Here is a 26682-nt window from a genome sequence, read left to right on the forward strand (position 1 = left end):
CTGAAATCCCGAGGCCATGAAATCCATAATCTTGAACTTGCCCTATCAAAAATGGTGCATTGAATAAAGAAGGCTTGATAAAATATTGTTAATGAAGGGGAATGTAATCATGAAGAATGATAAATTAATTTGGATCGGGTGTCACGTTCCGACACGGTATATTTGGATCGGCTGTCACGTTCCGGCACGGTATATTTGGATCGGGTGTCATATTCCGACATGATATATTTGGATCGGGTGTCACGTTCCGACACGGTATTATTGGATCGGGTGTTACGTTCTGGCACGGTAATATAAAAGGAGAACAATTTAAAATGACTTAATGCTACCCAATCTCCAATAACTCATTTTCCAAAAGAGTGTGATGTGGAGGCATGAGTCCTCCTGTGTGATCTTGATATTGTTGATTGGTTATGAAATTGTTCATTGTGTTGTCACTTGATCTTGATCTTGTTGGTTGCCACATATTAAGTGCTACGGTTGATTCCGCTATTACTTATTGCATATTGATTCCTATTTTGATTCGGCCGATGATACCTACTCAGTACATGTTGTCCTGTACTGACCCCTACTTGTATCTTTCTTTGTTTTATTTGTGGAGTGCAGCGAGTCTTCCATCGGCTTCGACTCGACTTCAGCTCTAGTCAGTCTCCAGTTCATAAGATTTCAGGGTGAGCTATCCTTCTAGCTGACGATGAATTCTCTTAGTCACGACATGATGTCCTTAGTGTTCGGACACGAACTATGTCACTTATTTTATTTTAGTATTTGACATTCTAGACTTAGTATTTTAGAAGTTAGATGCCCTTAATGTGATGACTTTTAGGTTTTGGGGAAAACGTATTTATTTGAGCTTCCGCATTATTAGTATTCGTTGGGGTTTATATCATTGGTTCTCCCACCCAGGAGGTTAAGTGTGGGTGTCACTCACGGCCCATTTTGGGTCGTGACAAAAGCGAAGGGAGGTGGTCCCGAACCTTGCATTTATGGCTATATAGCGTTTGGGTTGTTTGCAAGTCACGTCATTAGTACAGACATAACGTAGCATATTGTCACGACCCAACCCCGTAGGCCGCGACTGGTGCCCGAGTTGGGCACCCAAACGTACCCTTATCCCAAATTAGTCTATTTTTTTTTAAATAAACCAATGTAGTGATTAGTAGAAATTGCTAAATATATCATAAAAGTAGATATACGCACGAGAGTTGAAAGGTTGTCACAAAACACACAAAAATCCAAACCATATATATAAAACCCACAACATAACTCTGTCTACAGACCTCTACAGATGATAGCATAGTCATATGATGGGACAGGGCCCCGTCGTACCCCTGACCAAAATATCCAAATATACAGAGATAAAGTCAGTACCAAAATACAAGCTCCGAACAAGGGAGCACTATCAACGACGCAGAAAATATCCTAAACAGGTGGATCAACAAATCGAACTTCGGTACCTGCGGGCATGTAACGCAGCCCCCCCGAAGAAAGGGGGTCAGTACGAAAAATGTACCGAATATGTAAAGCATGAACTGTAATAAATAAAATCATAATCTGAATAGTATGTGCAGAAAACAAAATAAATGTTCAAAATTTCAAAATACTTATCATAATCACAAATAATATATGCAAAGACATATGCCATATCCGGCCCCATGTCATGGGACTCGGTGAACAAAACGTGGTCGCCCTTCCGTCATTGGCGCCACAGCACATCATAACATCAGAGTAGGGAATATCTCCGTAACAGATCATATCATATCAGATGGCCATATCAAATCAAATCATATCATATCATATATGTACATAGCACAGCATAACTCCGTGGCATAACATACACCACAACCCATGTACATGTCATACCTGCCCCCTCACATCGGGGCACGGCGAAAAATGCAGAGAAGTACGCTTGATAACATATCCTGGCCCAGGCTCAGTGAAAGAGTGGTTACAGTATTCACGAGTAGAGTAGTGAGAGACTAAATGCAATTTAAAATACAAAATATTTATACAGACTCGATAGCATAATTTCGATAACAAATCATATATAAAAATACTTGAGTAATAATAATAGTGTAAGTCTTTTCAATGTCCCGATAGTCTATGTCAAAATAATTTTCTGAAATTGTTTCCATATTTCAGAATATATTACAGAACTTAACGGAATAATTAATCATATGATATTTGGAAGAGTAGCAAAGAGTTTCTTTCAAATTCTACCTAACATGAGCCAAACAGAATAACAAAGAAAAATTTAGAATAGTGGGGCCCACCTCGGTCAAATAAGGTGGCGTATCTAAATTATGCGCGTTAAATATCATAACGTTATTTATAAGAGTTTCAAGGTAGTTGGGTCCTATTTGTGCAAATTCTAGAGGTTTAGACAATTTTTCAAAAATATTCATAAATACTTAATTCAATTCTACTGAATAGAAAAAGGTCAAATTTAGGTGTCGATTCCGAAGAGTAGAGTCATCCCCGAGGCTCGTATCCAAACCTATTACACCTAAGACATGCCAAGAGAAGAAAAGGTAAAACTTTACATACCTTATCGGCTTTTCACGTTTGTCCAAATTCAACTCCCGTTTCCTTCAAAATCTACAATTGGTCACATTTACCAATTACTATTCACAAGACCTTAAGAATTCAATTCTACCAATATTTGTCTACAAAAATTTCGGCAGCATCTCCCTTATATATATGACAACCCCGAGATTACAACTCGGTCACCATATCAACAACCAAGCAACCAACAACACCGATACCATCAACAATCAATTTAAAACGCACCATAACATAAATTGATTTCTTTTCCAACTAATGCAATAACTTTCAACCCAACTTTGCATTTCCAAATAAATATGAATATTTCATGTCCATAGTTAATTTCAACTCATTCCAACATAGGTGAAAAATATTCCAAGTAAACTATCCAATATTCATCAATTCCATATTTCACCCAAAAATTCCATAAATGCAACAAAACTATTACAATTCATTTTCTTCTTTCAACTTCATAATCAAATTTATTTCCTTCTTTCAACTTCATAATCAACAACAACAATCCATACTTTTAATAACTTACCTCCATATTCTTATAATATCATACTAAAATTACATAATTCCTACAACCCATTTTATTTCCAACTTACACCATATAAACTTCATTTATATCCCAAAAATCATAACAACAACTAACAAATTATACAAACTTATTTTTTTCCATTTCATCACCTAACCCATATTTCCAACTTCAATTAATTTCATCCAACTTCCATTTTCAACATCAAATATTTATCATACTACTATTCAAATACTACACCAAAAATACTACACAAAAATACTACACAAAAATTGAGTAAATCTTACTCATATAAGAACATGTATACATGGCACCATATTACCATACAAACTTTCATATTTCCTTAAATTCTACACACCCCTACTTAAGGTTAAAACAACAATTTATACCTCAACATCAATACCTATAGCGTTTTATATTCACTGCACATCTAATAAGTTTTTTTTTTTTTTGACTTTAAACTTCTTTCGAAACATGTAGAAAACAAGTTGAATTTTACCTTAAAGATCTTGATTCTTTAACGCCATCTTCTCCAGCAATCTAACTCACGTTGACATATTTTTTTCCTCCTAAACTCAATTTGCAGCAAATGAAATGAATATACATCTTAACTTTTACTTAACAATATGTATATATATATATATATATATATATATATATATATATATATATATATAACCCATTTGCCTTACACGTGCTCACTACTCACCATAGTAGTATCTTTATTACATATATATTATTATAGTTCTTGACAAAATGGGTGGGTTCCATAAAATATAAATTAAGCTAATTAATGGATAGATAACCACTAACTATTAACTATTAATTTAATCACAATTAATCAACTCCTAACTTCCACTAATATATTACTATCATTATTTTCACTAAAAGACATTTATACATACTTTATATTCTAATAAAAAAAAATTGAAACGTAAAGGTTTTTATTATGTGTCCGAAAATGACCTTGCCTTCAACTTGAGTTGAATTGCTTACAAATAATTTGACGTATAAACCTACGGCATATAGCATATGTCCAGACCAACTAAAATTTATAAACAATTTGCGCACTAGTAAAACTCGGAGATAGAAAATCTCTACCTCGTATCCCAAATAATCTTGCCCTTACACGTATCGCGATTAGCTAAAAAAATATTTTAATGTACAAAAATACGGGGTGTATCACATATTTAATAGAAATAACAACTTTTAGGCGTGATCTATCTCTCTAGCTTTTCATAGTCAAAAAATATATCCGTGGGATGAGACTTAAAGCTAGCAACCCATAAACTTCAAGTGAAACTCCTGCTCACCTATCTTTTCGAACCAATCATTTTTTCTTCTGCTTATTTTTTTTTAACCCAATTTATAAAATTACACTGAGTATATTGCTATTTTTGAACCGTTTGCTCCTACAAGTTTGTCAAAAATGAACATTTTTTGTTTTCACCAAATATATTTTGAAAAATTATATTCTCCGTGTTAGATTTAAGAGAGACCGTGAATAAAATATTAAAAACCATCAAAAAGGTTCCATCAAATCATAAAAATAATAACACAAAATCACATGAGAAACCAAAAATAAAACAATTTATACCTAAAAAAAGATGTCAAACTCTAGAAATATATCACCAATAGCAGAAATTGTAAAAACAACATATTCAAATATAAGTTTCCGTGAATTTGTTAAATATTTAACGAAGATCAAAACTACTTACTTTTGACATTTTTAATTTATAAGGTTTTAACACTAAATTGAAGATATAGCATGGTATTACTTTTCGCAATTTAAATCTCATACCTAGAGGGAGCAAAGCGTAATTTGGTCATTATATTACAAGTCGATAATCATCCTTATGTCCAATCACAATAGACCATTTCAATTGGATAAAGAAAACTAATAGTATATCACAAACATTGCATGTGCATGCACATTCATGTACCCATCAAAACACAAAGCTGATAAGAGTTCAAAAAATACGATATCAAATGAGCGAGTTGATTAAATTTGAACAGATTAACCTATAATGAATTAATAAATAAAGAGAAAATCACCTCATAATCAAATAAGATCATCATAGATAAGTACATTTTTTTTTATTTGTCAAACATAATTACACTTATAGATAATCTAAATTGGGAATGATAATGAAAAATTAAATTTGGATTTAAGGATTCTCTATGTATAGAAAATTGATTTGCTGAAAACGAATTTCATTTCGAGTAGTGATATCTCCAAAGAATTAGAATGTCGAGGGGAGTTCAAATATAAAATATGGACTGTTTGGGTAAAATTTGATTTAGTTTTGAATTGAATTTCAGTCCTAATTTTGTTAAACTTCGAAGTTTCAATTAAATTGTATCAAATTTGAATAAAAGTTTGTATTATAATTGTATGTTAAGTTGTATAAAACTGAATTTTAAGTTTATATACTGTTATAATTGAATCAAATTTGTATGAGTATTGGATGAAAGTTGTATATAATATCATTATAGTTGTATTAAATCTTTAGAAACCAGCATTGACTTTTCAAAAAAGCTTATATAATTATATACATAGTGTATGAACATGGTGAATACGCAAAGAACAAATATACTTCATACATGACTTCTTGTTGATAAAAATTGTATTTGTCAATACACTTGAAATAATTGTATTCATAGATACAACCTCTCTCTTCTCTTTCTTCAAAATCTCGTTTGCCTCTCTTCTCCCTCTCTCAATCTCGCTTGCATCTCTCATCATTCTAAAATGTAACTATGAATTGTAATTAAGCACATTATAGCTATGAATCTCTAATTAAGCTCAAATTCATTTTTGAAAGTTTTTTTTTTAATTTTTTATGTCACGAACTTAGACTTCGACTAAGACCTCCGTACGGTACTTGACAACTTGCTCACGAATCTTTCACGATCTTGCAAGCTCAAGTAGGCCTTTTAGACTAGATCACTAAGGAACGTTAGATTAAAAGAAAAACAAGAGAGCATTTATGAAGAAAGCTTTGTGTATTGCTTTGGAAGATTACTTAGCTTGTTGCTTGATTGCTTGATTATTGTTACAAATGAATGGTCCCTTCTATTTATACTACTTTCTAATGGCTAAAATGCAAATAATAATTTCTATACAAGTCCATCTATATTTACAAATAAGTCCTCTTTCTAGAATACTCTACGCAACTAGAAGATTCTAATGACTTTCCATTCAAATTCATGGAATTCTAAAGTCTTTCCAGGAAATTCTCCACATGTCTCTAGAACCTTCCACTATGGACTAGGCTTTTTTCTATGTAATGCTTCCACATGGGTAACTTTGTGCCATGTGGCTCTTCTGTAGCGTGATGATGTGGCGAGTTGTCACACTTAGCGTAACATAGTTGAAATTTTCTATTGAAATACATTTCATCCGACCTATCATATATTATCATCATCCAAGTTGATTTGTAATTTTTTTATCCAAACTACCACCCAATATGCTCTTTAGTGGTGTTGGTTGTGGTTGTGATTTTTTTAATTTTTTTTCATTTACTTCCCTGAACATAGACAAACATCAATTTTGAAAGAATTATCACATTTGATTATTGTGTCATGTCTATTCATTTGACATGGTAACACCTTTAAGTTGATACTCTCTTTAGTATGATTGATTACAATTTTAAAGAATATCGAGGAGTACAAAACTTAAATTTGAAATAGATTTTAGTTAAATTTAAGAAGAGGCGCAAGAAAGAAAAAAAAAGACAAATTTTGTATAAAAGTGTATATGAGTATATAAACACCTCTTATACACTATTATACACCTATATATACATAATGTACATGTGTTGTATAAAAGTACATTTGTTCAAAATCACTTCAAATCTCCAATGAATGAAATCAAATTTCCTAAACAACCTCCTTACACTATTTCTGACAAGTCTAATTAAAACTCTCATTCCAAAAATTTCTCACAAAATCAAATTTAAAATTTAAACTCACTAATTTAAGCTTGTTCAACAATGATAGATTACTTTGAAAATTCAATTTTCACCACTCAAATGGATTTGGTTTGTTAGACTAACGCATAAGTCACAATTACTAAATCGGTTTAGAAGCTTAAGCTTTTAAATAAAAAATGAATAGCGATTTCGGGAACCTATTTGAAGTACGATGTTGAATATTGACCTATTGTTTTTGGTACTTATGTGTCATTCTTCCAAAATAGAATGGAGGGAGTAGCAATTATCACAAACCCAGGGACCTATTTTGAAGACAAAATTAAAGTTTTTACCCCCAAAAGAATCAAACAGAATCAAAGAGGGCACAAGTCAAAAACTACTGATCACTCAAAAAACGCTTAACAATGGCTGCTCCGTTAATCCTCAGAGGTCTACCTCTTCTCCGGCTCCGCTTCTGCTATCAGCGGCTCCAGTATCATAGCTCTGTTCTACTTTCTCCGAAGCTGTTTTCAGCTGCTTCCGAGTCGGCTCAGCCCTTCGACGCTGCCGAGTCCGATGGGGACCAGACCACCGCTGTGCTAAGCGCCAAAGATCCGCCCAAGTACCCGATATGGCCTGACCCGGACTACCGAAAATGGAAAGACCAGGAAACGCAGATACTCAAAGATATCGAACCCGTTATTTTCCTGGCCAAGGAAATTATCCACTCCCATAGGTTCGCCTTCTTCTTTACTACTAATTTGCAATTGGATTAATATATTGAACTCTTTAACTATCAAATACTACTAGGAAGGATTTGTATATCCTACTAGCTTATCAGGCTATGTAGTTCATAATTATTCATTTGAGCTTATTGTGAGTTTAATTGTGACTTCATACTTGCTTTGTATTTGTGGAAATGGAACTGCATAATGTTTAGTTGAATATGTGAGGCAAGGGCGTGACTTAATTCACTTACCTTTGGAAATTATGAGCCAACTAAAAGAGATTGAACTATTGGTGAAAATAATGAGAGGCACTTTCCTATCAAAGGGAAAATCGTTTTTTCTCAAGGCTATTTTTAAATCTATCCTATGGCTCTAGAGGTTGGAAAAAGTACAGGGGCGGGTGTCTCAATGGAATTGGTGGTTTAAAGCTAAAATATACCAAAAGGCCCCTAAACTTATTTCGTAAAATTCATATGATAATGAGACACATAAGATGCCCTTAGGACTTTCATCTGGTGGTAAGAGCACAATACGTGGTGTGTGAGTTAGACGCATGTTACAAAGTCTATTGTTCGATAAAAGTATGATATTTTAGTGGAGAAGGGTAGGGTCACGGGGCTATTATACACCGAGTTTCAAACCTTGTGCCGATTAGAAAAGATGAGACACAAAAGAAATTTATTTTCTATTGTAAGAACCAAACATGAGAAAATGAAATAGTTAATTCAAAGAAATCGATTTGAAATTAGAATGTGAAATCGCCGTAAACATGAAAAAGAAATGATTGCACATAGAGAAGGAAACATAAAATTGAAGAGGAAGGTAAATACACTATTTCATTTCAACAACAAAAATAACAACATACCCAATATAATCCCACAAAGCGAGGTCTGGAGAGGATAGAGTGTATACAAACTTTGCTTCTACCTCAGGTAGAGAGGCCTCTCAGCTCAAGAGAAGAAGTCCAAAACAGTCCAGAAAATAAAGTAACAGAAGTACAAGAAATAGCATATAGTAACATGACAATAACTATAACAACATAGTATGATAGTCAAAGGATAAGACAATAAATAATAACAAAAATCGAAGGATGAGAAACTAATGAGCAATTCTACAACTACTAATATTAATTAAATACACTATTTAATTAATGAGGGAAAAAGTTTGCCGTTATTTACTCATGCATCTATACAATATCAACTAAGCAAGAAAAAATTGAAATCTGTTGTCAAAATAATTGTATAAAGTACACTCCCTCCTACCATAGTATTATTAGGTGTTGCACCTTTTCATTTTGGTCCAAATTAAGTGGTGTTTTACATAATCAAGAAGATATTAATTGTCTTTTTTCCAATTTACACATTTCAAAGAAGTCTTTTTTTAATTACAATTTTCTGTAAGGTACTTAAAGAGGTACTCCTATTTCTTCAAAGGCATTTGATATGCACATACTATTATGACATATTGTTTTTCACTTAGAAATATGCACACAATATCATGTCATACACCTCAAATCCCTATGCTCTCTATACTTGTCAACTTAGAAAGATGCAAATTTAGTTAAGGGTAATTCATAACTACAGGGAAGGGAACAAAGTAGCTCACGTTTTGGCAGCACAAGCTAGAATAAATGCAACTGATCTCCAATGTGTTTATTTGGAACTCCCTACATGCGTGTTGCGTAGCTTAAAATAAGACCAAGAAGGTCAACTAAGTACTACAATAGTCCCTATGTCCTCTTGTATTAGACTAGTTAGCTAGAGGGATTAATAACCCCTCTCTCTCTCTTTCTATATATATATATATATATATATATATATCCTTCTACACCACAAAAAAAGTCAAAAAAATTCGTAGTTTCTAGGAGTAAGTAGTTTCTCAAAGGGTGTGTCAAAGTCCAAAACAACAAATAATATAGACCGGAGGGAGTACTTAGTCCTTAGAAGAATCTTGACCAAATTACCTTTTGTTGAAGTCTGTGACCATCTCATCTAAACGCTTAAACTGTTAGAGAAAACTCACTTTTATTATTTAAATATATTCTGTCCAGAACGAATATCTTTTTTTTTACTTTCACTTAATCTATTTATGATTTAATTGTAACATTTTCACAAAATAAGAATGATCTCTACCAGACTCAAAAGTATTTTATTTGACTACAGTTTCTCTCGTTGTGCGTGTGTGACATAAGATATTTTCAAGATCCATCTTTCCTATACCAACTTACCATACTGTTCAGGTCCTTTCAATCAATTTCATATTAGATCTGATTTGAGCTATAGGATTATCATTGTTATGTCTTACTTGAGTTTCTCATTCAAGAAAATACTCCTTTGTTACGCTACATGGATTCAGCTGATGGTTCAATGTATGCAAGTTTGTTAACGTTTTAGGGTACTTTGAAGAATCTGCATGAAAGAACTGTCAAAACACCCGTGTGACACGGACACGTCAAGGAAAATGAAGGATCTATGTAGCATCCTTGTCCATAACCATAAGGAAATTTAGTATTCACAAGGAAATGAACAAACCGAGATTCTTAGATTTGTCCTGTGGTATGCAGGGATAGTTGGATGTTATAGTTGCAGGTTGCTAGATCATCATGGGTCCATGTATGGGAGATGTGACTCAAAAGAAGAGCAAAAATACATGAGTTTATGATTTCTAGAGAGAGGCTTATTTATTTTGCAGTTTCTTGTTAACTTCAAGAACCATGAGTCATGTGAGAAAATTTATTTTCCTGATGTTATTCACTTAGTTTACAAAACCTGCTAGAGGAGAAGATTACAAATTATTTAAAACGTAAATGTTTTTGAAAATCTTGCAACCCGTGAAGCAAATAGAAGCATAGGTAGGTAGGATGGATGAGAGAGAAGCTAATTATATTTGTGGAGATGCCTGCTTTTTACAAAGAAATCCTACCTTTAATACAAAACCAATTACAAGATGGGTGTTCCCACTTGTACGTAATAAAAATAGAGATCAAGGAAAATTCCCCAGCTAGGTAACTCCTTTTTCCAAATAAGAAAGAAACAAATACTCTTTCTTCTCCTGCCCTCCCCATTTTTCTTAAATAGCCTCTATTTCAAACTGTTGGACATTTTTGTTAATACTTGAACAGAATCACCAAACTCGACAAGTAAAGAAATTTGATGAGGTTCTTCTTCTGCAAGTTGAACTCTTCGATGTTGATTGTATCCGTTAATGATTATTTTAAGTAACAGAGCAGTAAACGATGAGATTTCTCCTGCACTAAAGAACATTTCGATATTCAAAACTATAACTTTACTGAGTAAAGGAATAGGTTTTAGCCTTCTTCTAAGATTTAGCTTGCTATAGAAAGAAGTACCCCTAAACCTCAATTTTTTTGAAATAACATCCTAAAACATTGAGGTAAACTGTCACACTTGCAACTAGTACAAGGAAAAGTAACTTTATTTTGAATTGGCTTCTCATTGTGTTTCGTTTGTATTGCGTGACTTCCTACACCAAGGTTTGATGTCTCTTCTTTACATTCTGGTGTATAGTGATAGAAACTAAGTGGTTGTTTCGTTGTTGTTTAGGAATGTAATTTATTCATGTATAAATCTTGCATAACTTGTACCACGTTTGGTAGCATCTTTTTGCTACATATAAAATTCAACACCCTGAATACAGTGTTTGATTAGCTATTTAGAATCCTGCATGACTAATATATGTATAAGTTATGAGGGAATTTATGTATGGGCAGTTCAATTTATTTGTCATGCTTTCTTTTTGAGTTTGTTCTAAAAAGAATGCCTTTTTCCTTTTTTAGCAACTGTTTAATTCGAACTTTCCACATGGCATGTTTAAGACCACAAGATTTAAGTACATTTTAGTACATTTGACAAAATTTAAATTTAAGACCACAAGATTCAAAAGTCTTCACTACTTTCTTAAAGTCTGTGCCAAGTCAAAGTAGGACAAACAAATTGAAATAGAGGGAGTATTGTTTTATGCACGATAGAAGATGGTATAATTAATACACCAATAACTAATATAACTCTAACCAACGACCAAACAACCACTAATGGTTACATAAGTCTTCAAACTTAATGTCGAAGAGTAAAATTTTCAAGAATATCATTTCAATAAGCACTCTTTAGTCGTTATCAATTTCCTCTTTCGGTAGTCACTACTACAGTAAGTGCTATCTAGCTTACATGCTTCATATCGCTGCCACTATTATACACTTCAATTGAATTTCAGTCCAAAATACAAGAGTTGAACTGATTCATTAAAAACATAAGCAAATAGGATCTTCATTTGTTGATATCTCATTTGAGTTGTTATCCTCCTGGCTAGATGTACTTGTGTTTTGTTATGTTTCATCTAACCCTTGGTTTCGGGTGATCTGCCGAACATGTTGTTTCTGCAGTTAGTGTCAAGTTGAAGATAGAACATGATCTACTCTTCAAAAATTAAACTATCATTTGTTATGGAACAATTCGGTATTGCCTGGAAATTTTCAGTCAAAGTTGCTTTCTTTAAAATGACTACGAATTCACTCTAGAGTTACATAGGTATGGGATTCTTTTCTTTTGTTTCAGTCTTGTAGGAAATTTTGGCACTTAATCTTATACTGTTAGAGTGCTTAGTCTGTATCTTTCTTGTCTGCAAAGGCTTCATCCTAGTTCTAAGTCTCATCCTTTTTTGTCTACTTCCCCAGGTATATGGATGGAGAACGTCTGACAGCAGAAGATGAGAAAATAGTGGTAGACAAGCTTCTTGCTTATCATCCCCATTCTGAAGATAAAATTGGATGTGGCCTCGATTCAATTATGGTTGGTCACATAGTTTGATTAATACTCTATTGTTTGATTTTATTATTAACTTATACTTAAATTTCTTTTCAATTGACGGAAAAATGTTAGTAGAGATGGATTTTTTCTTTTATTTTGTTAGTTTAGCCTTTTATCATCGTGCTGCATTATAAGTAATGTTAATTTCTGTGTGTAGATTTTTCATCTCAAACTACATTTGTCCATTGAGCACTCACTCCATCCGGCGAATAGCATATGACAAGCCAGTCTGAACTATTGATCTACAAAAGTGGAAGAGTGTCTTCCCTTGTGAATAACAGCCTTCCCTTTTATCCACAGTAGAAAGCCTTCGCAAAACTATACTACACTTAACAGAAAAGGAACCATGTGAAGTGTTCCTGAGAATGACAACTTATTTTAAATTGTGCGGATTATTTTGAATTTTTGAGGGGAAAATGTTCACCTATTCATGATCATTGTACTACTTCATGCTAAGCTGTTTGCCGATGTAGGGGTCAGGTTCTTAACCAAAGTAGCATGTAAAGAGGCAGTACTTATGTGGCTGGTGATTAAATTTTTTGTTATTGAGTCGACTAATAGCCTCTATTTTGTAGGTTGATCGGCATCCCCAGTTCAGACGATCCAGGTGTCTCTTTGTCGTAAGAGTGGACGGTGGATGGATAGACTTTTCCTATCAGAAGTGTCTTAGACAGTACATTCGAGATAAGTACCCTTCTTATGCCGAAAAATTCATAAAAGAACACTTCAAACGTGGTAGTTGAGTTTTGTTTCAAACAACCTCTCCTCACATAAATACTAAAGTTGGAAGCTGTTGGCCTGTAGAGTCCCCATGGTGGGTCTTTCTCAATGAAGGAACAAGAAAATGACAGGATCTTGTGAATGCTTGGTGTGCTGCTAAAGGTTGTTTATTGATTCAATGACCAACAAGTGACTTTCTGATACCTTTAGTCAATGTGGTAGATATTAGTTGACCAGCATTTCAAGTTTTATTTTGTGGAAGAATAAAGTTAATGGAATTAAAAAAAAATGTACACTTCCATAGTAATTAGCTGGCTTTGCTTGTAATGTTGACTCTCACTCTTTTTTGGTGAATCACTGTCTCTATCTTTTTTAATTTCCAAAGGCTCATTACCTGGCATAGCGGCTTGCACAAGTAAAACTTGCATGCTGACCTTGTAGCTCAAAACAGTAGCCTTTATTATGTGACTACTGCATTTATCTTTGAGTAAAGATAAAATTTATTTTGCCAAATAATGAAGGTAGTATACAAGGTGTTTATTTGTGCCGGTGGTAAGTAGTTGGTATTCGATAGAATAGTTGAAGCACTTGCAAGTTGGCTTATGAAAAGTGTGTGTATATTTTGGAGGAAAAGTCAAACATGCATTATGTTTCTCAGATTCAATCATGCAATGGAGTCATGATTGCCACTGAACTCATGCTCACTTGTACATCTCAAAAAATTTGAAAAAAAGGGTAGCATGCTTTTTACACTTTGACCGTAGGATCATGTCATGTGCATCAATTTGGATTGGGAAAAATAATAATAGCACTTTTATCAGTTTCATAACTATGACTTGTGTTTGTGTGAAAATTAAGAAAACTAGCCACGGCACGGTCTGTCAGTATACAGTGATGGTCGAGGTAGAATTCGAGTAAGTCAAAGTTGTCCCAGCTTGCATGTTTAAGTGTTCCTTCTTTTTGTGACGTTGGCTTGCCCCAATTCGCCTGTCTAGCCTTTTTTTTTTTTTTTTAAAAAAGAGAGAAATATAAAAAATACCTCGAATAATTGACAGTCTTAAGAACATTTTTGTATTTGATTAATTGAATTTAAATATATCATCGAACTTTCAACATGAGTGAAATATATTTCTAAATTCTTGTTAAATTTAGGAGTATTTTCAACACTTTGTCAGTTTTTTATTAAGAGTCTAATGCTCCTACAAGAGTTTGAGATCACTTGTTATGTTATATTGTAGATCAGGAGTGCATTTAATTTTAGTTAGTCAAATAGAGGGATATTCTTAAGCCTGTTATTAGTTTGAGGATGAAACAAATAATTTATGCTAAGTTCAGAACTATTTTTAATACATCTCTCAAAAAATAATGATGGTTTTCGGATTAGCTTCGGCATGTTTGGATTGTTGTACTGACGTATGATTATTCTCTTAATAATAATAATGATTCAGTTCAGTGTTGGCATAATTTGACTGTTCTACGGGATTACTATTATGCTTCCGTTTTTCTATTAATAATATTGTTTGGTTCAGTTTGCGCATATTTCGATTGTTTATTGAATTATGATTATTGTTCTGTCTTTTTAATAATAGTGGTGTTTGGTCAGTTTACGTATATTTTGATAATTCTACTGAACTTATTATTATTCTCTTGTTTTCCTAATAATGGTGGTGTTTGATCAGTTTGCAAATATTTCGATAATTTTATTGATTTTACAATTATTCTCCTATTTTTCTAATAATAATGATGGTATCGGCTCAACTTGCACATATTTTAAATGTTCTAAATTATTACTTCCTCCATTTCATATTAAGTGAATTTTTGATGGATTTTTCATTGTACAAAATAATAGAATTGTTCAAAGTTCAAGATAGATGTTTGAAGCCTTTTTCATATTTTTCTTTTCATTTATTGAAGTTTTATATTTTCTAGGAGATAAATCATACTAATTGCAAAGTTGTATTTATGAGTTTACAAAGAACAATAATGAAAAATATAATTCAAATTATGTCTTTAAATATTTTTCTTAATATGTGCGCATTGTCTCACAATTTCACTTAATATGAAAGGGAAGGATTACTATTATTTGTACATTTTCTAATAATGATGGTATTTTGTTTAACCTGTGCATACTTGGATATCATCCATAGAAGTACCAAGTAACTTTGTTAATTAATGCTTAGACAGAGGTTAATGCTATACCTTTTTACCTTATTGCATAGCTAGCCTCTATGCTCTTAATTTAGTAATTAAGTGGAAACATCAACTTAGCAATTTATGATAGATTATTAGGGATAATGATTTGGTTTTAACTTTTAAAGCTGGTGCTATAATGTAAACAGACTGGATAATTGGACTCTTACTATTTGATTAGGTGTTGTGGGTCCAAAACCCACAAGCAATTTCATGAATCCCTCCAGCTAATAAAATCTATCCACCACTTCTTTCTTTTCTTTTTTTCAAATCTTCTGCGCACAATCTTTATAGGATCTTTGAGAGAGACAAACACGTAGTACTCCGAAACCCGTTTAGTCATAAAAATTATTAACTTTTTTAAAAAAAAAACAGATCACTTTATTTGAAAATTAGTGTTTTGTTATGAAAATTTTAATTCAATATGAAGTTCTATTTCAATTTTGAGAAACATCTTATAACTTGCTTTTTACATTTGAAATTGTATTTACGTATATTCAAGGATCAATATTATTTCAAATACTCCTTACGAAAAAATATAACCGAACATAACTCTAACTCCTTAAGTTCCGAATATTCTACATTTTTTTGTCAAATTACGGTATAATATTTTTAAAAAGATACGTTTTAGTGTATATTATCAAGGTATTTCATAACATTTGGAGGAGAGTTTATACCTTTTGATATTTTTATTAAAAATTATGGAAAAAAGAGAAGTATATTTTCCTGCCCCAAAAATATAGGAGTATTATTTGGATAGTGAAATAATTTCTCTTATACTACGATTTCCTATAATATAAATTGTGATACTTCTTCATGTCATATATAAATAAGCTATACTAATATTGGCTTTTAAATTTTAAAAATTTACGTCTGAAGTTTATATTTGTCGACACTCTATTTCTGACTATATTAGAGTACTCGGTGAATTCTGTCGTTTTTTTTTTCTTTTCAGAATGAGAGTACTTTTGTGACAAGAAATTTCAAAGCAATGGGGCAATGGATTTTGATCAATCAGTCCCTTCCCATCAGCTTTTGGTGTAGTTTCTTGTCATTCGATTTGTGTTGCTATCAATTATATTTTTTGTATTTTAATTATTGCATTATTAATTTGCAACTGTTTGTTAACTTGTATGTTATGTGATACTTCATCTAGTACTTGCTACTACATCTTCTTCTTTTTTTTCTCTTCTAGGGCTGTACATCAATCCGTTTGATTTTTATTTTTTATCGATTTTTGACTTAACGATTCGGTTTCAATTTTAATTAATAAGAAAATGTTCATTAAATAATTATATGACTTCTCCAATAATTTGGCATGATAAGACAATAATGTAACTTTACAAAATGCTTATAGAATAGAAATAATAGTAACTAACATGAAAAAAAAATTCCTATACAAATGTAATACAAATAGAAGAATTAGGACAATAATGTGAATTGAAGCCTAAAAAACAAATGTATTAGCCAATAAGGTACTGATGTTAATATGTAGTTATGTAGAGGTAAAAATAGTAAATTACTACTGTCTTATTGGATTATCAGTTTACCCAATAACTCAATATTAAAAAAATCAATATCGAATCAATAACATGATATTTAAAACCATAAAAAACTCATTAACTCAATAACATTTTTTCAATTTGATTTATAAGTTGATTCAAATTTTTACACACCCCTACTTTTGTACGTTCTTTTATATGCGCTAGAGACACTAACTTGGTGGTATTTGAGCTGAGTTTTATTTCTAAAACAAAAAATGTCTCTTTATCTCTGTATAAGATATGAATAAGATCTACATACATTTTAATTTTAAATCATTTCTTATGAGATTGCACTGAATAGATATGATATTATTGTTCTTGTTGGTCCCATCATATCAGCTCATATCAAGAGTACGTAATATAATTGTCATGCAATTACATTGGAGGTAATTGGGCGTCGTCGCTACGATCTTTTTAGTCTCTATAGAGGCTGCTGTTTTTATTACATTCTATAACTAAACAAAATGGAGAAGAAGAAAAAAAAGTTGATTTTGCAACTAGAAGTTTAACCATACTGTCATTGAAAATTAATTTTTGTACCATCAAATTATACCAAAAAGATAACAATATTTAATCAACTCCAAAATTTGAAATTAGTAACTTCAAAAATAAATAAATTTAAAATTTCAATAGAAGCAAAAATATTAGGCAACTTATTATGTAAGTCCAACGTTTCCAAGTCTATGTGGACAAAGTTATTCAATATATGTGTTAATAACACATGACATACAATGGCGGGAACATGATTTTGATTTAGGAGGTTCAAAATTTGAAGATAATAGATACATGAATTTGTCGAAGGGGGTTCTACATCTACTATGTATACATAAAAAAATATTTTTATCATGTATAAATAGTATAATTTTCAGCCGAATGGGTTCAAATGAACCCCATGAGCAATAGGTGGCTCCGCCTCTAATGACAGATACCCCATATACTCTTAGTCGGAATACTATGATTATACGAAAAAATAGATTATCGACTATAACAAATCAAAAGTATACTATGAATAGTGTTAGAAATCTTTCATATCCAATCAATACCTAAAGATAATTATAGTTAATTAATCATCCGCAAAATATCAGATTAATAACTTTAAAAATAAAACTGGTTATGAATTATCAGCTAGAGCTAAAACATCAACGTATATTAATTGCATAAGAACTGTTTCGTGTAGTCAATGATTATAAATTAATTACTTCGTGCTATTTTTGAAACTTTATGATGCCAACATTAACTTGTCTTTGGCAGTTTGACTTCCAAATTTATGTCACACGACCAAGAACAGTTGTAAGATTTCTGGAGTAAATTAACTTATCAATCATAACCAATAATTTGAAGAAAAACAAACATTAAAAGAGTAATAAAAGTAATTCAATTAATAGAGACGAAAAAAAACTAAAATAGTGATAATAAAACTAGTACTTATATTAATGAGGTTACAACTAGAGATATGATGTGAAAAAACCTAGGTCACAATAAATATTATCACCATATTGAAGTGCACAGTCTGGTGGAATTTTAATATCAAGAAGCAAAGTACACGAAATAAATTGTTTTAATATTCAAAGGAGAGCAGATATGGTTGAATAAGAGACCGTTTCGTTAGTTGATTAAAAGTTGTAGATAATTATTAAATGCAAAATAATAATAATTAGGGATTAAAATTAATTTTATAATTAAGTAGCTAGTAATGTGTTTGGATAAAAGTGTTGATTCGATAGATTTTGTTGAGGACGTGCTGAGAGAGAAGTAGAAGATTTAGTTAAATAATGTGTGATTGGTAAACAAAAATCAGATTAATTTTATTTTTTGTTAATATGACTGAAATATATTTAAAGATATTTATTAAAAATATAAATTTTAAAACTTTTTTACATAAAAAAAATAATGAACATGGATATAGAATACAATAGAGATATAATATATCTTTTAGGAAGAATATTTTGGAATTACAGAAGATATTAGAGCCAAATCGGAAAAGACTCGGGGTCCGTTTGGTTAGTTGAGATGATATCGTATGAGATGAAGTTGGAGTTTGTTTGAACATGTAGTTTGGATTTTTAAGTTGTAGTATTCGCTCATAAGCATAAAAAAATTCATTAGTTATGAAAACTATCAAAATTGTCTTAATTCTTTATACAATCTTACCAAATAAGCAAAATTTCATAACAAAAGTTTAATATATTATCACAGAGTTATTCTAAAAAATACAACATTTATTGATCAAATTTTAGTTCAATAAAAAAGTAAAATTAAACATAAGTTGTAAGCACTACTTTTCAATAAAATTGAATATGGTCAATACCATTAGTAACTATATCATCGTATTCATATTCAGTGAATATTTCATCACTCCTTTGGTGTTTTCACAAAAAATAATTATGAAAATATAAAATGATGGATTTCTTTTTCACAATATAAACTTGTGCGTCAATTATTGTATTTAAAAAATGTGAAATCATGATATGAAATTTTTTCAAATCAAGCTTTTTGAAGAATTTAAAATTTTATCACATGTCCAAACACTGATTTCAGATGAAATCGCATGTCGAAACACCTACTTAATTCAACCAAAGTTTCTTATAATCTGCAAAAATCATCATTTTCAAAATAATATTTGTAAATAGAAGTTTAAAATAACCAACTTATGACTTTTGATACATTTTAGCTTATAAACTCTAGACTTATCCAAATTCCAAACACTATGACTAAGTTTAAGAACTGTCTAACGCACAAGATATGGCCTTGTGAATCAAATCAATCTAGCTAGGATTGAAGTAAAAAAAGTATCAAGGGGTAGCAGGTTTAGGAACCAACAAAAAATCTATAAATTGTTTAAGTGGAAGTTACTTTTTTACTTAATGGGTAATTGGTGACGAACCATTGGTTCACAAGCCACTGCAGTCCATGCCAATGACCTAAGTACTCCTTCATATTAAACTACTCTTTCCATTTCAATTCATATGACATTCTTTTAATCAAACACAAATTTATAAAATATTATTATTAAGTGGAATTTAATGTGGATTATATATTTATAGTTTCATTTAATATTTATCAAATAGGAAAGTATAATTCTTTTTTAAATTTATTAAAAAATAAAACATGTCATATTAATCGAGACAAAGGAGTACTAATCACACAACATTCATTAACTCCATGCATTTGCAAACTGGTCCTTACCTCTTCCACTTCTCTCCCAAAACTCTCCGTCCCATTGTTTCATCATAAATTGATCTAAATTGGGATCACACACTGTAGGATCCGTTCAGGACGTCGCTCACAATAAGAATTTCTCTATAATCAGGATTCGAACCTGAAATTTCTGGTTACGGATGAAGCAATTTTATCACTGCACTAAAACTCATGTTGATAATCTATCTTATTTTTTTTATTTTTTATTTTGGTTAACTGGATAATATTATTAGCAATACACTATCTTATTTCTACGCATGACAATACACTACTTTATATTTGCTGCATGCATGTATTTCTTTGGTTACATTTCTAACCAAGTATATTCATAACTTATAACATTTAAATTCTTTAACATATCACCATTTAGCTATTTGGTCTTTATTTTCTCATATTTTTTCTGATGTTTCTTAATATATCGTACTCCATTTATTTTATATCCGGGGTGGGGGGTTGTGCGTGGGGGGGTGTTCTCCAGCTAGCCAAAGTCCTCGGAGAATGAGCCATTAAAAAAGAGGGAAAGGAAGTGAAGAAAAAAAGCTAATAAAAGCAAAGGAAAGAAAGAAAGCAACTAATCATAGCAGAAACTCAGTCTGTGTTGGAGCTAAATTTTTCATTTTACAGGATTCAAAATACAAACACAGTCACAACTTAAAGAGATTCAATTCTTACCTTTCACCTTATCTTTAAGACCATAAAATTAACGAACATTTTGTTACGTTTTAAATATCTTTAATTTAAGATCATATGACTCAACTATCTTTTATGCTCTTATTGAGCTGAGAGTCTTTCGAAAACAGCCGTCCTTGGTAGGAGTAAGGTCTGCATACATTTTACTCTCCCCAGACCCACGTTGTGGGATTTCACTAGGTTGTTCTTGTTGTTGTATGACTCAAAATTATTATTTTTTAACTTTCTTAAACATCATGTCAAATAAAATAAGACAAACAAATTAAAACAAGAAAAGTAATATAAATCTTATATATGCAATTTAATTTTCATTGAAAAATGTTCGAATCAACCCCTTAGCTCCACACTTAATATCAGCCAAAACTATTAAATTCAGTCGAACTATAGCCAAAGCTTTATCCCTGCCACAACGTGTACATTTGCATTTATTATGTCTCTTTAGTTACTTGAAGTATACATACATACGGATATTTGTGGCAAATACATCTACCCATTTTCCCTCCTTTATTCTGCTTCTAAAAATATGCTGTCTTGTTCTATTCTCCCAACTAGTCTACTTACACACTATTCTACTTTCAGCTTTCTTTGTACAAAAAAGAAGTTACAGAGACAGAGACAGTAAGCAAAGGCATTGGGAAACTAGAATTCCTTCTAATTTAATTTTGTTTGGTGGCATTCTAACAATATATTAGCCTAATGCATGGACAACGAAAAAAAGAATCAATTAATGACAATGTTAGATAGAAAGATTGCTTCATTTTGTAAGCAAAATTTATGGAGGTATGAATGTTGTCAATGGAGATACGTTGCAAACATCTTTTTTAGATCATATTACTAGATTAAAATTGTTCATGCAATATTCTAGTATATTAGGACGCTTGAGAGAATCATGTTGGTCCAATACTATTTGACTTACTATCATGAGAGTCATGCAAAAGGATATGTCAAAGAGGCGAGACAATCTCATTTGAACGTTTAAATTTTAGATTAGACGGTGATACACTTTAATATAGTCAGACAAAAAATTTGGATTCAAGTCTCATAGATACTAATCCTCACAAAGAATTTCCAAGTCATTGAACGATAAATTTTATATATATATAAAAAGGACTCAAATGAAATGACGTATTGAAAATATATTTAAATAAATAAAATATAGCGTTATCACGACAATTAAGTATATATTTAGATGAGATGGAAACATACTCCACCAGATTCAATCCTTAACAAACAAAGTCGACTACTAAAATCTCATACCACTTTGTATAGATGAGTGTTGATTCTCAAATCGGTGGATTGAGGACCAAGACTTGACTTGGTTCAGTTCAATTCTCACCTCATGAATAGTAAAATTAGTATCTTGGATTTAGTTAGACTCAACGTTGATGTTATTATCAATAAGTTATGAAGCAACAAAGAAGAAAAAAGAAAGTTAATGAAAAATGCTTATAATTGAGGCAAATGGGGAAGATTATTGGAAACAGACTCTCTATCTCAGTAAAAATAGAAATAACGCCTGCATTACATTAATCTAGCCTTCCTAAACTTTACTTGTTGAATTACGTTGAATATGTTATTTTTGTCATTGTTATTTGGAGAAGGATTAATTAAAGGCATATGAAATTTACTTTAACTTTAGATTTAGGGTATTATCGAAAATGGTGTTTGGACTTTTGGGAGTGATGGTGAGTGGTAGAGTCTACTCTAAAATAGGCACGCAGAGTAACTTTTGGCTGCTTTTTCTCTTTGGTTTAATATGTTTGTATGGGTTTTTCTTCCTTTTATACACTTTGATAAAAGAAGAGATCTGAAGGTATATATGACTATTCCACCTTCGTATAAAGTGAGTGCTTTGAAAATATATCATCAATAACATAAAGTACTTGCACTACTGCTACTACTTTTTTTTCAAATAAAATAAAATAAATGTTAATAATTGGAAAAAGGAGAAGAAAAATATGGAGAATTAGGGGAGGTAATGTTAAATTAATGATGTAAGTAAAAGTAGTAGTTGGCAAATGGGAAGACTCACTCTTCTGTTGAAGCTGTAATTTTGTCATTTTTGCTGCAAACTTTACGGTGCCTGCATTCACTAGTCAACTGTTCCCCCTTTGGTCCTTTGTTTTCTTTGATTTACTTTAGGCCGTATACATTTTTAATTTTTTTAAATTTATCGATATATTTTATTTAAATAATTATTATAATTGAGAATCTAAATATTAAATATAGTATTTTTATTAGACGTCATACTCTACATAATATGTGCTTCAAAATATGCGTATAAACTTATTTAAACATTTGAATCCAAAAATATTTAATAAGAATACGTTATTATATCTATAGGTGTAAATATAAGGATAATATATAAATATGCCCTATAATTTGACTTCAATTCATATTTATGCCCTCCAACTTTAAGTGTCCACAAGTAGGCACTTAAACTTGTATAAATTAAATAAGTAGAAACACACGTCCTACGTGACACAATACATATAGGACGTCAGGTACGACACAAAATTGCCATGTAGGACGAATGTGTCTATTTATTCAAAATTTGGATAATTAAAGTGTCTACTTGTGCATTAGTAAAGTTAAATGTCATAGTTGTCAGTTTAAACCAAATTAAAGATCATATTTATGTATTATACCTAAAATATATCATAATTTAAATACGTAATGAAATGACAAGTTTAAAAAGATATTGATGAATTTCCGTCTCATTTTTTTTCCAAGTGTTTCAGTTAAACTTATTCCATTTACTTAGTTAGTAATGACTAATGACCTCTAGTTTATTTCAAACTAAGTAATTATCTTCATCATTAAAGTAATTTGAAATAAGAATAGAGAATTACTTAATTCTCGTCAACATTAAATAATTTATCCATAATGAATCTGGATCTTTAATTAAGGATCGAGCTTTAATCCTGCATGGACCATGCAGGTACAAATTAAACGATGAATATTAACTCGTCATTATTAAAATTGGCTACATAACACTAACATTGATGCTTGGAGGAGGTCAACATTAAGTTAATTAACGCAAATTTTATTTCAATTGATCATTTAATTAATTATAATTAAGTATCGGAATTTGATGTATAAACATAGAATAGTGAATAATTTATACAATCAAATGTCTTTACAACGATATCATTTGTTTTGATTTTTTATTTTATTATTATTCTTTTGGCAAAATATTGTTATATACATCATACATATAATGGATATTCAATGCCAAAAGAAATTTGAGGGTTAAAAGTAAAATGTTTTCACAGAGAATGACTATCACATATTGTCATAAGATTAACGAGAGTATTAAGAATTGATTGGTCCATAATTTTTTTCCTAACCACACCTACCATATCAAAAAAATAAAAATATTCTCACTTATCCTTCATCACTACTCAAATCTTCAATCAATCTATGAGAATTACCTTCACTTGTCAATTGGTCCACCCTTTTATTATCAACGCTAAAACGCTTTTTTTTTCTTGATTCTCTCTTGTTTTTCCGATATTTACTTTAAAATTTATCTAAATCGAATTCATGTCGAAAAAAATTCTATTTTGAAACAAAATACTCTTTATTAAAAATAATTACATTCTCAAAACTCAAACAAATACTTACTGCCTAAAACTACATACTCAAAACTCAAACAAATACTTGCTGCTTTATCAAGATTTTTTGGATAGTTTTACCAGTGCTAAAACTACATACTCCATTGGGCCTCTTATTATAATTGGGGTCCCAACTCCCAACCATATTTGTAACACGCACGAACCTCACGTGTCGAGTTATTATTCTGCATGATTCCAAATTTTTTTCTCCTATATACTCCTCCAGTCTAGTCTCCTCCTATACACATATACACAAAAATAATAAAATCCATAAATTCCTTTCAATTCAATGAAAAAAAAAACATAGCCCAAATATCCAAAATAAAAACACAATCTTTCCCTCAGTCTCCCCATTTTCCTCTTCTCCACTTTCTCTCTTCAACACTATCAACAACAGCCTCTGCTGAATATTATGAAGTAAATGAAAACAAAACTAAATTTCTTCTTCTCAGAAGAAGATAATGTCTCAACATTATCAAGAACAACAAAAGATCCCATTTTTATTGTATTCTCTTTATTGTGAAGAAGAAAAAGAAACTTGGGAAGAAGAAGATATTTTCACTGAAGAAGAAGTAGAAACGCTGAGTTCTCCACATGACTTGTTATGGGAGGAAGGAGAACTTATCTCTCTGTTTTCTAAAGAAACAGAGAGTAAAATAAGCTACAATGTGTTAGAAAAAAACCAATCTTTTATTTCATCAAGAAGAGAATCAGTTGAATGGATACTCAAAACCACTGCTTTCTACTCTTTCTCTGCTCAAACTGCATTTCTAGCAGTCAATTACTTTGATAGATTTCTCTTAATTAGCTTTAATCAGTCTCAGAATCAGAATCATAAGCCATGGATGAATCAACTTGTTGCTGTGGCTTGTCTTTCATTAGCTTCCAAAGTTGAAGAAACTGATGTTCCTTTGCTTCTTGACCTCCAAGTATGTTTCCAAGAAAATTTTTAGTAATTTAATGGATCTTGTAAATTTGTTTCTGTGATCATGTTTGATTGATTTGGGGTTTCCTTTTTTTTTTTTAGGTTGAGGAATCAAGATTTGTGTTTGAATCCAAAACAGTTCAGAGAATGGAGATGTTGGTTCTGTCTACACTAAAATGGAAGATGAATCCAGTGACCCCATTTTCATTTCTTGATTTTATAACTAGGAGGCTTGAATTGAAGTACTGTCTATCATTGGAATTTTTGAGGAGATGTGAGAAGGTGCTTCTCTATGCAATTACTGGTAAGCATGTTTGTGTCTAGAGCGCATTTTTATGTACTTAATTATGTCGTCCCATTATATGGACTGCAACAATCTTTAATGTTATCAATTATAGTATTTTCTAACTGGTATATGGTATTTACCAATGGCAGATGGTAGATTCATTGGTTACCTTCCTTCTGCAATGGCTTCTGCCACAATGTTGCATGTTCTTGATAGGCTACAGCCCTGCATTGGAAAGAAGTACCAAGATCAACTTTTGGGCATCCTTGGAATTGTCAAGGTAATTACATTTTCTCTACTTTTTTTGTTTTTTGACCGTTCTTCTATTTTTACTTGTTCAGTTAATACTTTGCACGTATCCATTAGAGAGCAATAATTTACTTAGTTGACTTAATTTGTTTGGGAGTGAGATGTATTTACTGTTTTACTAATAAAATTTGGATAATGTAACAGGACAACGTGGAAGAATGTTACAGGCTAATACAAGAGGTGGCTTGCAACATTGACTTTCATCATTCATATAAAAGAAAGTTTGGGACATTGCCAGGGAGTCCAACAGGGGTAATGGATGTGTCATTTAGCTCAGATTACTCCAATGATTCATGGTCAGTGGCTACATCAGTTACTTCTTCACCAAAGCCATTGTCCAAGAAGACTAGGAGGGAGTCAAGAGAATAAACAATTTCAACTCTAAAATGTCTTTTAAATATTTCCTTAATAGACTAGTTATTACATATGTATAATGTCTAATAACAGTGCTCTTCTTGTCTCACCTAAGTATTTTAATTCAGTTCTTGTTTATTCACATGTTAATTTTCTTACCATCTTTACATTTAAAACCAAACCCCCTTTTGACAATTATAACAGCTAGCTAATGGACCATTTGTTTAATGGTGTACTGTCTATAGTGGGGCTATGAAATTTTAGTACTAGTAAAGATGGTTGGCATTTTACCCTGTTGAAAT

At 31.4% G+C, this 26682-nt stretch overlaps 2 protein-coding genes across 3 annotated transcripts; both read left to right on the forward strand.

Annotated features, from left to right (window-relative positions):
• The first annotated feature begins 7333 nt into the window (after positions 1-7333).
• On the forward strand, positions 7334-13641 carry LOC129903867 (protein DCL homolog, chloroplastic). 2 transcript variants are annotated; one of them, XM_055979383.1, is made up of 3 exons: positions 7334-7732; positions 12415-12529; positions 13123-13641. In XM_055979383.1, the coding sequence occupies exons 1-3, from the start codon at positions 7422-7424 to the stop codon at positions 13288-13290; spliced, it is 594 nt and encodes a 197-aa protein (XP_055835358.1). In that variant the 5' UTR covers positions 7334-7421; the 3' UTR covers positions 13291-13641. The 2 variants fall into 2 exon arrangements, with proteins under 2 accessions (XP_055835358.1, XP_055835359.1); XM_055979384.1 differs by lacking the exon at positions 13123-13641 and adding an exon at positions 12705-13098 and having other exon boundaries at positions 7357-7732.
• Positions 13642-24725: 11084 nt separating this feature from the next.
• Positions 24726-26522, forward strand: LOC129902802 (cyclin-D3-3-like). Its single transcript, XM_055978210.1, has 4 exons — positions 24726-25435; positions 25534-25735; positions 25867-25997; positions 26171-26522. Exons 1-4 carry the CDS (start codon positions 24968-24970, stop codon positions 26393-26395), a joined length of 1026 nt encoding a protein of 341 aa, XP_055834185.1. The 5' UTR covers positions 24726-24967; the 3' UTR covers positions 26396-26522.
• The last annotated feature ends 160 nt before the right edge of the window (positions 26523-26682 follow it).

Source organism: Solanum dulcamara, chromosome 9 (genome assembly GCF_947179165.1).
Source record: "Solanum dulcamara chromosome 9, daSolDulc1.2, whole genome shotgun sequence".
NCBI lineage: Eukaryota > Viridiplantae > Streptophyta > Magnoliopsida > Solanales > Solanaceae > Solanum > Solanum dulcamara.